Source organism: Cnephaeus nilssonii (assembly GCF_951640355.1).
Source record: "Cnephaeus nilssonii genome assembly, chromosome: 11".
NCBI classification, from domain to species: Eukaryota; Metazoa; Chordata; class Mammalia; order Chiroptera; family Vespertilionidae; genus Cnephaeus; species Cnephaeus nilssonii.
The window spans coordinates 38,570,927-38,586,292 of NC_137082.1; the positions used below are offsets into that span (position 1 = coordinate 38,570,927).

The window sequence follows — 15,366 nt, forward strand, 5'->3', positions numbered from 1 at the left end:
AGCCTTCAATCTGGAAGTTCCTATATGGAGGGGCCGATTATGACATTTCTTCAATGCCTCATCCCCAGACACAAATCAGGCCCATGATGTACCGTAAGGGACTGCATTCCCAACGAGTTAGGACACAGCATTCACACTGCTAAAAGCAGACCAGTTATGAAGATTATTTTCTAGATTTAAGTCTAGTGCCAGACATTAAGAAGTCTTTGCTCACAAATGGCTTTTCAACATATGAAATGAAACTCCACCTCACTCCTAATGCAAATTAAACTATAATAAGGTGCTATTTTTCTCCTATTAGATTAGCAAAGATCAAAAAGCTGGGTAATATATAGTGTGGGTGAGGGCGTGGCAAAATTGGCACTCATACATCGCTGATGGGAGTTTAAATTGGCATGAACTCTTTGGAGAGCAATTTGGTACTCTACCCAAAATTTAAATGTAATACTCTAAGCCAGCATTTGTCTTAGGAAGCTTACCCTACTGATATACTTACCCATGCTCAAAATGACCTATGAAGATATTCATTGCAGCATTTTTTTTTTGTGGTGGCCAAAGATTGGAAACAACCAAAATGTACACCAAGAAAGAATGCTTAAATAATGATGCAGCCATACAATAGAATATTATGCAACCATCAAAACAATGTGGCAGCTCTGCATGTACAGATGTGGCAAATCTCCAAGTGCTGAGGCATGTGACACGGATGCTTTCAAAGCCTTGTTTTGTTATGAATAAATAATCAGCCAACCAATAGTTGGTGCTTAGGAGTAATTTAACTGATATGGCTCTTGTCCTCCCTGTGGTACCTAATGCTTTTTAGTTGATGCTTATGAAACCCTGTGTTTATGGTAACTCAGTTTCCTAAAAAATGTCCTTGTTTCTTTAGGACCTTTAGGAAGTTCCTTGCGACCACACTTCCACTCCCATCTTAAAAGACTGCCCATCAGTTGGACAACTGGATGACAAAACAGAAATGCCAGCATCTAGTGCTACTCTGATAATTGTGTGACTGATCAATTCCACCTCAGGACTGCTTACTGTTCAGAATGAAAGTGTACTCTGGGTTATCTCAGTTTCAGAAAAGCTAGCCCCAGTTGTGCTTCTTTTCCTAAGATGCTCTCAAGTCAACCTTACCCACACTGATTTTCCTCTCTGCAATGGAGACGCCCTCCTCCTCTAGTTCAATTAAAAAAAAATTGCTATACAGAATTCCTCCCTGAGATGACCGAAGACATTAACACTCCAAGGCAATTCAATTTCCAAGGTCCAAATTGAGATAGCTCCTGAGAGGATATATTTAATAGGTCTTTTCTTAATATATTTTTTAAATCTCAAATTAATATGTAGTCAAGTTCCCCAAAGTACTAAAGGGTGAAGTCTGGAGTGTATTTGGACCATGGAGGTCAGCCACAGTCTAAAATGTACAAGCAGTTGGCTCGTCCTCGTAGTTTCCAGGAGGGCAGGGACTAGGCTCTTCTTGGTCACTGACAGCCCAGGGACTAGGGCAGTACACAGGCTTTCGAGTGGATGCAAAATAAAATCTCAACTCCTCCCCTGGGTCTACAAGGCCCTACAGGATTCGTCCTTCCCCACCTTTCTAATTTCACCTTGTATCCGTCGCTCCACCATGACCTCTCTTCTAGTCGCCAAAGATTCCAAACCCTTTCTTCTCTCCAGGCCTTCCCACCTGCTGTTCCCTGTGCCTGATGGGCCCTTCTCAGTCTTCAGGTCTCAGCTTTAGTGTCACTTCCTCAGAGAGGCCTTCTTTGAACACTTACTTTTATCCAAAGTAGCCCGTCCCTGTTCCTCTCTTGTATTAAGTTGCCTGTTTCTTCACAGGGCTTATAAGATTTTTAAATGAGTTTAGTGATTTGTTTACTTGTTTATCACCCCTCCTGAAGCAGGAGGAAAGCTCCATGAGTTTATTCGTCTTGTTCACTGCTGTATCCTGATTCCTTAGCACAGTGCCTGACATATGGCAGGCATGCCTTATTGAATGAATGAATAAAAGAACATTTACACTACATGTGAATGTTCATGAATGGATGAATGAACATTGGAAATGGTATTAGCTATAGGCCAGAGGACTGTCCTTGTTTCTCCTCACCTTCTGGGAGAAACTTCCTTACTCGGTCTTGGCTTTCTCAGCTGATGAGGTCAGTGGCCTTTCCATCTACTTTGGAGGCTATTAGCAGTACTGAATTAAGCATGGAGCTATGCTCTTTGGATAAAAGGGACTCAGGTATATGGTTCATTTAAAAAAAAAGTTGTTTCTCATTCAAAGACGGACTATCCAGTTGAGGGATTCTTTTTTTCGTATAATCCAAAAACGTTACCATTTTAATGGTGGCTAACACCTCTGGTAGACACCCAACAGGATCAAAGGGAAGGAGAGAATCTCAAACCACCTCATACAATTAAAATGTCAAAAGAAAGTTTCTAGACCTGCTCTGTCCAATATGGCAGTCACTAGCTACATGTGGCTATTGCATAGATGCTGCTCATTCTTAAGTATTGCTAGGAGCAGCTTGGTATATTGAAAAGAAAAAAAAAAATCACAAATCCTGGTTTTTCTCCTTATTAACTGTGTGACCCTGGCTAAGTAGGATATCACTGAACCTTAGTTCTTATCTGCAAAACAAAAATAATATTTACATTTAGTCTGCAGGGTTCATGTCCCCAGCACAGAGCAGGAGCTCAATAGATGGTAGAGATTATTAAAAGTATGTGACCATAATGTGTGGAACTGGGCAAATTCAAATAATATTCAAATAATGTCCTCCACAGCATAACCACAAAGAAAGAAAAAAATAAGGTTAAGCAAATAAGGATACTAGTCCTCCCCCACAAACACCATTAAAAAGGGCTCTCAATGTACCTAATGCTGCCAGCAGGGCGTGTAGAACACTGACAAAGGAAGTGGCCCTCTTATCGTAAAATTGGTCCAGGGTGGCCAAGACATCTTGAACCACATCTGCCACCAAAGGAAGCAGGCTAGCATCAGAGTTCCTCAGCATGACTTCCAAGACCTTTGGGGTATGGGGGTGCAGAGACAGATGACGCAGATTTAAAGAGATCCCATTCACCAAATAGTCTGAATTTTGGTTGATCAGTTGCTGTAGGGAGTCGTAGCCACAAGCATGGCAAATGTCCATCATGGCACTGGTAGCTGCCTGGCTAATGAGCAGGGTTTGGTCTCCAGCCTTCTCCAGGACTGGATAGAGGGCTGACATCAAGAGCAAACGGAAGTCTGTTCCTAGTGCATATGCAAAGTGGCCGATCCCTTCCAACTGGATGCATATTTGCCAGATGTTGCTGTTCATGGAGCAGATAGTGGGACTTGGCTTTGAGAAGGCTGGAAAAGATGTAACTTGGCAGGTGTGCGGACCAGATGTGATGGCCTGGAGGCCTGACTGCTTCATAGTTAGCTCCTCTCCCATTTCTTCAGCTTCAATACAAGTGGCCAAATACCAGTTTTCATGGCTCGTGTATTCTTCAAGTAGAGATGTCACGATCTCTCTCAGTTCCTCTGGGCTTGTTTTAATATGTTTTTCATGAAGGTTTTCCACTTCCAGCCCAACAGCCCCTGCAACCAGTTCATTAAGGATCATGGCGGCTTGCTTTCGGTAAACCACGGATTCATGGTACAGGTCCATAAAGTGATCCACAAGCAAATGGAGATTCCCATAAAAACCAAGAAGCTGACAGACCTGCTGCAAGAGCAGGAAAATCCTCTCATCAGTAAAGAAGCGGAAGTATCTCCTCTGAATTTGACTCCACGGCCCTGTGGCTGTCTTTGGAGAAGCACTCAGATGATCAGAATTCCAGCGCCGCTCTTCCACAATTTTGATGTCAGCCACGTCTAATTCTAGAACTTGGATAAGCGCTTTGGCAAGGCGCTGGAGGTGGGCCACAGAGTTGAGGACAAAGTTCACTTTGGGGCCCAAGAGTTTCAGATAACCGAGTAATAAGGAAAGAGTAGAGACTTTGCCCTGATCATCCTGGGAGTTCATTAGGCGGGGAAGAGAGGTGGCGAGGGAATGTAGGTTTTCTGACAAGATGTCAGCAAAGGCTCTGCTGCCCACCACTACTTTCTGATCTGCAAAATGTCTCAGAACTTTATTGCACTGGGCTTGGACTTCAGGACTCTCATCATTTAACAGACCCACCAAAGCCTTCAGAAGGAGTCCAGCCGATTCGACCAGTGACTGACTACACTTCCAAAGAAGGGCCTCAACAAGTTCTATCAGCTCCAGCCTCACCTTCCAGTGTGGGTGAACTGAAGCACACTCAGTGATCTTCTTAATAAGGATAGTCAACTTGTCGCCAGTATTTTTTATCCACTCGGCTTCCCTGTGAACCATCAGCTGTGCTACTCTGTGCTCCACCATCGGCCTTGCTTGGACCTCTGAGATTCTTTTGAGCTGTTCGTCAGCCATGATGAAGCCCACTGTCCTGTAAAAGATCTTTAGGGAAGATACGACAATGCTGTGCCCTTGTTTAAAGTCTCCTGTGATAACCCTGGTCAGTGCCGTTGAGATTCCAGGTAAAAAGGAAGCAAACAAGTCCCCCAGCTGCTTTTGCTCAAGCTCATCCAAGGACCTCGGATGGTCATCACAATCACACTGCAAGAGGAGAACCTGTAAACACTTTAAGGCAGCGATTTTAATTTGCTTTGACTTCTCCTGTTCTGCTAGGCCTAACAGCAAAGATACAGCAAATCCTAAACGAGGCAGAATGGAGGGCTCATAAAAAGTCAGAATGATGTCCCCATAGGCCGAGTGCATTAATGTGCTGAGGCCCTGGATTACAGCCAATTTCAACTCCTCTGACACAGCGGCGGGTTTTTGGGAGCTGGGGGAATAGAGACAAGTGGAGAGCTCTGAAAAGAGTTCCTGGAGAAGCTCCTGCTCCTTCACACATGTTGAGGAGAGGACAAATGTGAGGCACTCCACCACACTTTGGATCAAGCGCTCCCTTTTGGGACCTGGGGTCTTCAGGGTAAACCGCAGAGGGAAGAGGATGTACTGCTGAAGCTCCTGGAGGGCCGAGTCACTCACAGTCCGTAACTGTGCCTGCAGCTGCTCCACGTTCTCCACTGTCTGGGTCTTTGTCAGCTGAACGCAGATGGGACGTAAGATGCCAAAGGCCTCCTCAGGAGTGTCAAAAACTGCCATGGTGCACTTTCTCTCACAGAGGAAACATCCTGCAGGTTGGAGGAAGGAAGCAAATACAAAGTAAACGTGCATTCACTCATTCAGCAGACATGTAGGGGAGTCTATGTGCCAGTCGCTACACAAGGCACCAGGGGAACAATGGAACTGAAGAGACGGTTCCTATTTTCAGGGAGCCCCCAGTCTAGTGAGCAAAGTAGATGGACAGTTACACACAGATGGTTAAGAATTAGGATAGGCCTATGCTTACAGCCCTAAGTGAATGTGGAAGACCCATCTGTCTTAACCCTGGGGAAGCCAAGATCGGATTCACAGGAAGATGCTTGAGCCAAGAGTTGAGGGAGGAATGAAAAATAATCTGTGGGCTAGTCTAAGGAGTTTTGGATTTTAACTCAATGTTTCTAACTCTCTGTCATCATAATGGAGAACCACTGAACGTTTGTGTATGTGTGTTTAACTTGAGGCATAACATACACACAGTAAAATACTCTAGTCTTAACGTACAGCTCAGTGAATTTTTATGTATGTAGAGACCCATGTAACCACTACCCAAAACAAGATACAGACTCTTTCCAGCACCCCGGAAAGCTCCCATTTCCGATTTCCCCTGCCCAGAGCTACCATATTCTGACTTCTATCACTATGGATTAGTTTTGCCTATTCTTGTCATGGCGAGGTTTTAAGGAGGGGGTGATATGATCAACTTCATGCAGTGAAAAGATCCCCTGGCAGCCAGTAGTAACATGGGAGAAGAATCAGAACTAGGTGGGACTGGACGCAAAAGCAAAATGAAGAGTGGCCAGAGAAATGGAAAAACCAGAAGTGCACATGATTAGAGAAATCATGGGAGAAAGAGACTCAAGCAGGATGAAAAGATGGATGGCAGGCATGCAGGCATGCAGGCAATGAAAGGAGACAGGTTTAAGGGCAAGCGAAGGGAGCTGAGCAACATAATATGAGAGTCTCTTTTCTTTGTGAGGAGAAATTCAAAGTCATGGGCTGACAGTGAACAAGAAGGAGGGTAAGCAGAGGGCTTGAGGAGAGAAATAAAAGTCTCAAATATTCCCTTCGGGGAAGCAGAGCATGCTGGGAAGACATAAAAGTGTGGCCCAAGAGTACTGAGGACTGAGCTGAAACTGGAGACCATAAATGCGTACAACTGTAAAATGCTGGCATTGGACGAAAGCTTAGAGACCACCTAGTCTAGTGGTGTATCTCTCACTATTTAGTTATATATTTTTTGGCTCTACTTGCTGGGGGGTTCTGAACAGATGATGACAAGAAAGTGTCTCTGCTGCCTCTCCCCATCTCCAATCCTGTGAACTCTATTGAGCCCCAGTGACTAGGACTGGCAGGCAAGTGATGCTTAGTGTCTGTGGGCAAGACCTGCTCAGCCCAGAGAGCTGGTGCTGAACTGTCTCCCTGGGTCAGGAGAGGGCTCCAAGGCAACAATCAGGCTTTAATACCCTGGAGAGAGCATGGTCCACAGAGCTCCATGGACCCCTGCGAGGAAGGGTGATGCTGGTCTCTGTGAGGCTTCTTGGGAGTATATTTCCTGGTCTCTGTGACCCCCAAGAAGCCAGGGGAGGGAAGAAGCTGATATATTCCCTATCCCAGGCTAGGAAAATGCCAGGTGTGGATGCCAGAAAGCTTGGCCAGGGACTACAGACATCTCATCGGCACCGGCTCACAGACTGATGACCCAGAGGCTGCTCTGCCATTCCCTGCCTAAAACATGGGTAGTTGAAATAGTAGAAGAAAAGGAAGATAACCACTTAATGGGACCTAGCTGTCAGAAGTAGGAAAAGGAAATAATAGCACCCTGAGGTGGTGAATCTTAGATTAACAGAACCACTAAAGGAGACATATAAAAATTTGAAAAATAATAAGACCAAAAAGGAAGTTCAATTACAAGACAAAAGGTATTTCTTAGAGTTTCCAAACATGATTTTACACACACATACAGCGTAATTGATGGGGGAAATAAAAAAGATGGCTAATTGCTGAGACCCAAATAGTGGCCAGGAAGATCAAGTAGTTATCTTAAAACTCTGAGCAGAAATACAAAGAGATGAAAATTGTGAGACCTAGCCCTAACCGGTTTGGCTCAGTGGATAGAGTGTCGGCCTGCGAACTGAAAGGTCCCAGGTTTGATTCCGGTCAAGGGCATGTACCTTGGTTGTGGGCACATCCCCAGTAGGAGGTGTGCAGGAGGCATCTGATCGATGTTTCTCTCTCATCGATGTTTCTAACTCTCCATCCCTCTCCCTTCCTCTCTGTAAAAAAAGCAACAAAATATATTAAAAGAAAAAAAGAAAATTGTGAGACCTGGAGGACAGATCTGGGAGAACTAACATGTAAATAGCTGGGAATTCTGGAAGGGAAAAAAGGAACAGATGGAGGAGCTAAAACAAATAAATAACAGAAACATTTCTCTGAGGTACAAAAAAAAAGATTTATATGGAGACCGAAAAGACAGAAGGATACACACCTAGTCACATTCTGGTAAAATTCCTGTACACTAAAAAATAAAGAGAAAAATCATATATGCTTTCAGGAAGAAACAACAAATAGCGCTGCCTTTGAATTTCTCCTTTACATCAGTGGATACTAGAAGACAGTAGAACTGCAAAGAATTGTGCCCCTCTCCCACCCCCATAAACAGGCAAGATAGTCACCAGGGAAGGTGAAAAAACCATATGTAAGGATTGAGAGAGGATTATCATCCGTATACCTGAAAGAGGAAGATAACTGAAAAAGAACTTCATTCAAACAAAAATGAAACAGAGACCTAAAATGGGAAGGTGAATGAAAAAGAGACTATTGCTCAAAAATTTTTTTTCTTTTGGCATGGGAAACTTTCTTCAAATAAAATGTTTAAATGGAAGCTCAGCATGCAAAACAGATAAAATCAGAGGGTCTAATTAAAGTGGGGTGAAGGCAATGACCTGGGCTCTGCATTGCTCCTATTCATCTCAGGAGTTTCAAGAAGATAACCTTGGGTGCCCTGAACTATGTTCTTGGATTATATGACAAAAACTGTAATAGAGCTAATGAAGTGGGAACACGCAATATGTCTAAAACTACTTCTCTGCTATTTCGTCTGTATTCTCTTTATGACTGATGGTCCTCACCTGAGCTAGCAACCTTAGGCTTTCTGCTTTCTTAATTCCACTATTCCCTTAAGTTTCATCAATTCTACCCCTTCAACATCCTTCAAATAAGTTGATGATCATCATTTATTTAATGTTGGACTGACCATAGCGATTTCCTCTCTGGCTGCCTGCCTTGTGTGCCTGTCCTTCTTGAGCCCACATTTCATGATGACATGTAAGTAATCATTCTAAACAAAAATCTGATCACCTTTCTCCATGCTTAAAATTCTTCAACTGCTCTCCGTAGCCTGCTGAAAGTAAAAACACTTATTTACCATGGCACACAGGCACCTATCTATCTCCCTGACTCCATCTCTATTGCTTCACCCATTGAACTTGAAACTGTAACCATGTAAAGTTATAAAACTTGCAATTTCCCACACAGGTAATGCTATTTCACGTTTGCCTTCTTGGTTCTAACACTGTAAGCACCGTTATTATAGTATTTAGCATGCTGTATTATTCTCTATATGTCTGTCTTACATACTTCAGCGGTACATATTCTGCATTCAAATACGAGATATTAGGGTGTGGCAGGCCAATATTCCTGCCAACAACTAGAAAAAATGCTAAATAAATTCCAAAAATCATTTATTAAAGCATCAAATAGTTGTGGAAGCAACACGATAGACCAATACTCTCATTGAGGGAAATGTTCAGAGTGAGTCAATAATCAGGAGCTACTCCCCGGCCCCTTTGCCCCCATGGTGCATTTGCTGATCCTGGACATGAGCTCAGGATTATGGCATGGCTCAGTGGAGGGACAAGACTGCAGTCTTCAGGGATCTCAAAATATATGACTTCTGGGGGAAGGCTGGGTGAGAAATGACTAAGAAATGTTCAAACAAATGAAAGATATCAACCCACAGATTCAAGAAGCTCAGCAAACCTCAAGTTCATAATACAATGAGAAAGAAATACACATAGCTACCTCACAGTAAAAATGCTGAAAACCAAAAATATAGAGAAAACTCTTAAAAGTAATGGAGCAATAAATCAACAGACAACTTCTCAACAGAAATGATAAAATCCCAAAGACAATAGAATGACATCTTTAAAGTGCTGAAATAACTACAAATCTTGAATTTTATATCCTATAAAACATCGTTCAAAACTGAAAAAGATGTTTTAGACAAACAAAAACTGAATTCTTGCTATCAGGTCCACAATAAAGGAAAAAATAAAGGGAGAAAATGAACCTAAAGAGAAACATGGATATGTAGAAGGAATAAATAACAATATAATAGATCAATATAAAAGAGTATTTACTATACAAAACAATAATTATTATGTCTTTTGTAATATATATATATATATATATATATATATATATATATATATATATATATATATCTCCAAAATGCAAGACAATAATGCACAAAAGGGGTATGGGGAGTATGTAAGAAATTAAGCATATTAAGAATCTAGCAGTATCAGGAAGTGGTAAAATAATTTGCATTAGACTATAATATGTCAGGAATGCATGATAAAATCTATAGAATAAGCTCCAAAAAAACCCCACACCAAACCTGTAAAATATATGCCTAGCAACTTCAGAGATCAGTAAACATGAGATAACAAATATTATTAATTTATCCCCACCAAAAAGGGTAAAAAACCAAAAAACCAAAAAACCAAACAGAAGCAAAACTAGTGGGTCAAACAGAAAACAAGTAGTAAGATGGTAGGCAGAAACCCTAATGAAACAGTGATATTAATTCAGTTTCTCCACAGAGGCACTATTGACATTTGGGGATGGATAATTATTTGTTGGTGGAGGGTTGTCCTGTCCATGGTAAGACACTTAGCAGTGTCTTTGGCCTCTGTCCCTCAGATGGCAGTAGCACCCCCCAAGGACGACAACCAAAAATGTCTCCAGACACTGCCAAATGTCCCATGGAGGGCAAAAGTCACCCCTGGATGAGAATCATTGGTGTAGAGCAAGCATGTCAAACTCAAAGGCTATCAGGCCAAATAAACAAAGTTTACGTTTATGTGGGCTGCAAAAAAACCCAAAAGCTTCAATTTTCATAGAAATGTAGGTTTATTTCGATAGAGACACGCTGAATACAAAGGGCTGAAATAAATAATTGTTAACATAAGATAATAGAAAATTTTAATAAAAATTAATACTTTTTCTTGAACTTTAACTTACCAGACACTGAATAACTGCACAAATTAATAAGCGTAACGCACATAAACCTATTTTTCTTGTTCTGAAGAAAGAGAAATATTTCCTGTTGCACACACCAAACAATTCAGTATAAGACTAATGATGTGGCATTCAGCTGCTAAAATATTTGCTGCTAGTATTAGTGGAGAGAAATTAGTGTTGTGCCTGTGCGTAAGGGAAATAAATGCAACACGATTATAGTAATCAGTCATTAGTGAACGTTGTAGTTCATTATTAATAATTATGCATAACAGGATATTGTAAAGATTAAGCTACGGAATTTTTATTAAAACGTTTCTTACATACTGTTATATTGGTTAAGCCGCAAAAATATTCATTGTGGGCCGCATGTGGCCTGCGAGCCGCGAGTTTGACATGCTTGGTGTAGAGTCAACATAACCCCAATCAAAACCATCAGGATTTTTGTACAAAGTAACTAGATGATTCTCAAATTTATATGGGAATGCAAAGCATCTAGAATAGCAATGGCAATCTTGAAAAAAAAAAAAAGAATTAAATTGGTAAGTTGTGGTTCTGTAAGTTCTGACATCATCTGATTTCAAGATTTACTGTAAAGGTATAATAATTAAAGACAGTATAGTGTGTTATTGGCATAAAGAAAGACAAACAGATTAGTTGAACAGAAAAGGGTCCAGAAATAGCCCCCAAATATAAAAGAGTCCATATATTCACATACCTGATTCAGGTGATACTAAAATGAACTGGGGGAAAAGAATGGTCTTTTAAATTAAAGGTGCTGTGTCACTTGGCTGTCCATATGAAAAAATATATTATGTCTTGATTTCATCTCACACCAAATTTAAGTGTAAAATATAAAACAATAAAGCTTTCCAAAGAAAATAGAAAAAATATCTTTGTGATCTTGGAGTAGGCAAAGATTTTTTAAACAGGATACAGAAAAGTGCTGACCCTTAAAAAAAAAAAAAAGGATAAATTCGACTACATTAAAATTAAGAACTTGTGTTCATCAAAAGACACCAAGAGAGGGAAAAGACCCATACAGAGAGGTAAGATTATTTCCTAGATTTCTGACAAAATATTCATATTTATAATATAAAATATCTTTTCTAAATATATATTTTAAAAATAAATCATTAAGAAAAAGGGCATCCAGTGCGTTCTTCCCCTTCTCTTAAAAACATCCCCCACCCTCCCAACACACACACACACCAAAAACCAAACAAAAAAAGAGAAAAGAGAAAGACAGTCCAACATGGAAAAGGACTTGAACAGACATGTCACAAAAGAGGATATCCAAAATGGCAAATAAACATATGAAAAGACATTCAACATCATTAGTCAGGAAAACACAATTTAAAACCACAATAAAATACCATTATATACCGGAGAAACCAAGATGGCGGCATAGGTAAACACCTAATCTGCAGCCTCGCACAACAATTTCAAAAATACAACTAAAAGACAAAACGGACATCATCCAGAACCACAGGAAAGCTGGCTGACTGGAAATCCTACAACTAGAAGGAAAGAGAAAACCACAAGGAAAATCAGAGGAGCTATAAAAGCCTGAGGTACGGAGACACGGGCGCGCGTGTGCGGAGAGGATGGAGCCAGAGAGGACGGGGCGGCTGAGTGCCTGGCTGGCATTCTCTAGCGGGAAGGAGATAAAAGCCCCGGACTGCGCTGAACCCCAGTTCCGACTGCACTGAACCCCAGTTCCGGGCGAGACCCTGGGGACCCAGGCTCATACTAGGGGAATCTGGGCTGTAAGGCAGAAACTCAGGGGAGCGGCGAAAGGCAGAGCTCCGGAGGCGCGCACGTGAATGCGCGCAAAGGATGGACTGTTGACTGTGCCACTGGATTGCCCTAGCGGGAAGGAGACAGGGGCTCCGGACTGGCTGTACCCCAGTTCCGACTGCACTGAACCCCAGTTCCGGGCGAGAATCTGGGAATCCAGATTCATTGGGGGAGAGACTAGACTGTCTGGCAGTGGGCGAAACTCGAGGGCGCCTTTCTCTCAGAGGTGCTTGCAGCGAGTACCGAGGGTCACTGAGGGACACTGAGACCCAGGAACCTCATAGGGCGGGGCTGACGGGAAGCCAAGGCTGTAGGCTCCACCCTGAAACTCCGCCCCATCCAAGTTGAGCACAGAGGCTTTTGCAATTTTGCAAGTCTAGTTGAATAAGGCTGTCTCCCGGCATAGACACAGCTGATCCTCACAGCCAATTGGCCTGGAGGTCAACTCCTCCCACTGATACCAACAACAATCAAGACTTAACTACAACAAGGCTGTACACACAGTCCACAAAGGGGTGCACCAAGAGTGTCCACCTCAAGTAACTGGGGAGGCCGAGCCACTGGCCTATTTAGGACACCTAGCCACTGGCCCATTTAGGACACAAAGCTACCCTACCAACTCAGGGAAGCAGCAAAAATGCGGAGACAAAGAAACAGATCACAAACCAAAGAAATGGAGGAAAACAAACGACTGGAGATAGAGTTCAAAACCACGGTTATAAGGTTTTTCAAGAATTTCCTAGAAAAGGCCGATAAATTTAGCGAGACCCTCGAGAATTATGTATTCTCCTATGAAAAAGGACCAACTAGAAATTAAACATACACTGACTGAAATAAAAAATATTATACAGACACCTAACCGCAAACTAGAGGAACGCAAGAATCAAGTCAAAGATTTGAAATACAAAGAAGCAAAAATCACTCAACTGGAAAAGCTAAAAGAAAAAAGAATCCAACAATTTGAAGACAGTGTAAGAAGTCTCTGGGACAACTTCAAGCGTATCAACATCAGAATTATGGGGATGCCAGAAAAAGAGAGAGAGCAAGATACTGAAAACCTATTTGAAGAAATAATGACTGAAAACTTCCCCCACCTGGTGAAAGAAATAGACTTACAAGTCCAGGAAGCGCAAAGAACCCCAAACAAAAGGAATCCAAAGAGGACCACACCAAGACACATCATAATTAAAATGCCAAGAGCAAAAGACAAAGAGAGAATATTAAAAGCATCAAGAGAAAAACAGTTAATTACCTACAAGGGAGCACCCATACGATTGTCAGCTGATTTCTCAACAGAAACTATGCAGGCCAGATGGGAGTGGCAAGAAATAGTCAAAGTGATGAATAGCAAGAACCTACAACCAAGAGTACTCTACCCAGCCAAGCTATCATTCAGAATTGAAGGTCAGATAAAGAGCTTCACAGATAAGAAAAAGCTAAAGGAGTTCATCAACACCAAACCAGTATTATATGAAATGCTGAAAGGTATTCTCTAAGAAGAGGAAGAAGAAGAAAAAGGTAAAGATAAAAATTATGAACAAATACATATCTACCAACAAGTGAATCTAAAAATCAAGTGAATTAAAAATCTGATGTACAGAATAAACTGGTGAATATAATAGAATCAGGGGCATAGAAAGGGAGTGGATTGACAACTCTCAGAGGGAAAGGGGTGTGGGGGGTGCGGGAAGAGACTGGACAAAAATCGTATACCTATGGATGAGGACAGTGGGGGGGCGGGGGGAAGGGAAGAGGGTGGGATGGGAACCAGGTGGAGGAGAGCTATGGGGGGAAAAAAGAGGAACAACTGTAATAATCTGAACAATACAGATTTATTAAATTAAAAAAAATACCATTATATACCTGCCAGAAGGGCTAAGCAAAAAAAAAAAAAAAAAGGGGGGGGGTTTGGGGTGGGCGAGGATAAAAAGAAAAAGGCGTTGGCAAGGATATGAAGCACCCAGAACTCTCATTCAGTACTGGTAGGAGTGTGTCTATTATTCTAAAGGAACATATGTATTCTCTATGATCTAGTAATTCCAGTTGTTCATCTATACCCAACAGAAATGCATACATACATGTATCAAAAGATATGTTCTGGAATACACTATCCACAACTACCCAAATGTTAATCTATGATGGATAAATTGTGGATATTATTATGATAGATAAATGGATACTAGTAAATTGTGGTATATTTTCTCAATGGAATACTATACAGATGAAGATTTACCACAACCGAAAATCTTCAAAAGAACGGCTTACAGGCTCGGAAATATATAAAAGAGATTTCTGTGAGGAAGACAGTATAACAAATTGCTACTTTGACATGACTATAAAAGGCAATCATATACCTTTATGGGATGGCCATGAAATCACACTTGTGTGACAATATGTCAATTACAGAAGGTATTGTTTAGAGATTTAGAGCCTTCGGAGTCCTAGACTCTATTCCTATAAAATATAACTCTGATTATTCAAAGTGGTACTGCAAAGTTTGATGCTGAAATAACTGACAGCAGCAGGGGCATTCTGGTCCAGAAAGTGATCGTGAGATGAGGCATTCAGAATAAGCTGATTCTCCAGGAGAGCAGAGAAAACAAACCAGAATTCAACTGTGACAGAATAAACAAAGCCCGAATACACAGTTCTTGATTGCTGATGGCCATCGAAACCTTTCCTAGTTTAGTGTTCTACTGTGGCCGGGGAAAGTAGTCCCAGGAGAGGTGAGGGAAGAGATCTGCAATCATAGAGCATGAGTGAAACCATTCCCCCTGGAGGCCTTATCCCCTCCTCCCCTCTTTCTGCCTCTTCACAGGGATTGGCTATGTAAGATCCCCGAGCCATCGTGCAGGAAGACAAATGGGGCAATCTGTACAGATGGCTACCTTTACAGGCACTTAGAGGATAGGATGGTAGATCACAAGATACTTATTATATCATACAATCGAGATGTGAAAAAGGGAGGGAAAAAGACTTGCAAAGGAATTTGGACAAGAGAATCTGTGTTGGGGTTGGGAGACTAAACACTCAGGGCTGCCTGGGAAGACTGCTCAAGGTAAAATGCCTGTCAGAAGCAAAG

The 15,366-nt window shown here is 41.7% G+C and overlaps 1 protein-coding gene across 2 annotated transcripts in view; it reads right to left on the bottom strand.

The window, feature by feature from the left end:
* The window catches only part of TTI1 (TELO2 interacting protein 1), a 45,772-nt gene that overhangs the window by 21,552 nt on the left and 8,854 nt on the right, over window positions 1-15,366 (bottom strand). The window contains exons 2-3 of one of the 2 annotated variants that reach the window (XM_079783647.1): window positions 7,352-7,453; window positions 2,882-5,209 (exon numbers count right to left, since the gene is read on the bottom strand). In XM_079783647.1, the coding sequence (XP_079639773.1) occupies window positions 2,882-5,180 (2,299 nt within the window). In that variant the 5' untranslated portion in view covers window positions 5,181-5,209; window positions 7,352-7,453. The remainder of the gene's footprint in view (window positions 1-2,881; window positions 5,210-7,351; window positions 7,454-15,366) is intronic. The other variant, XM_079783646.1, reaches the window with a different exon arrangement.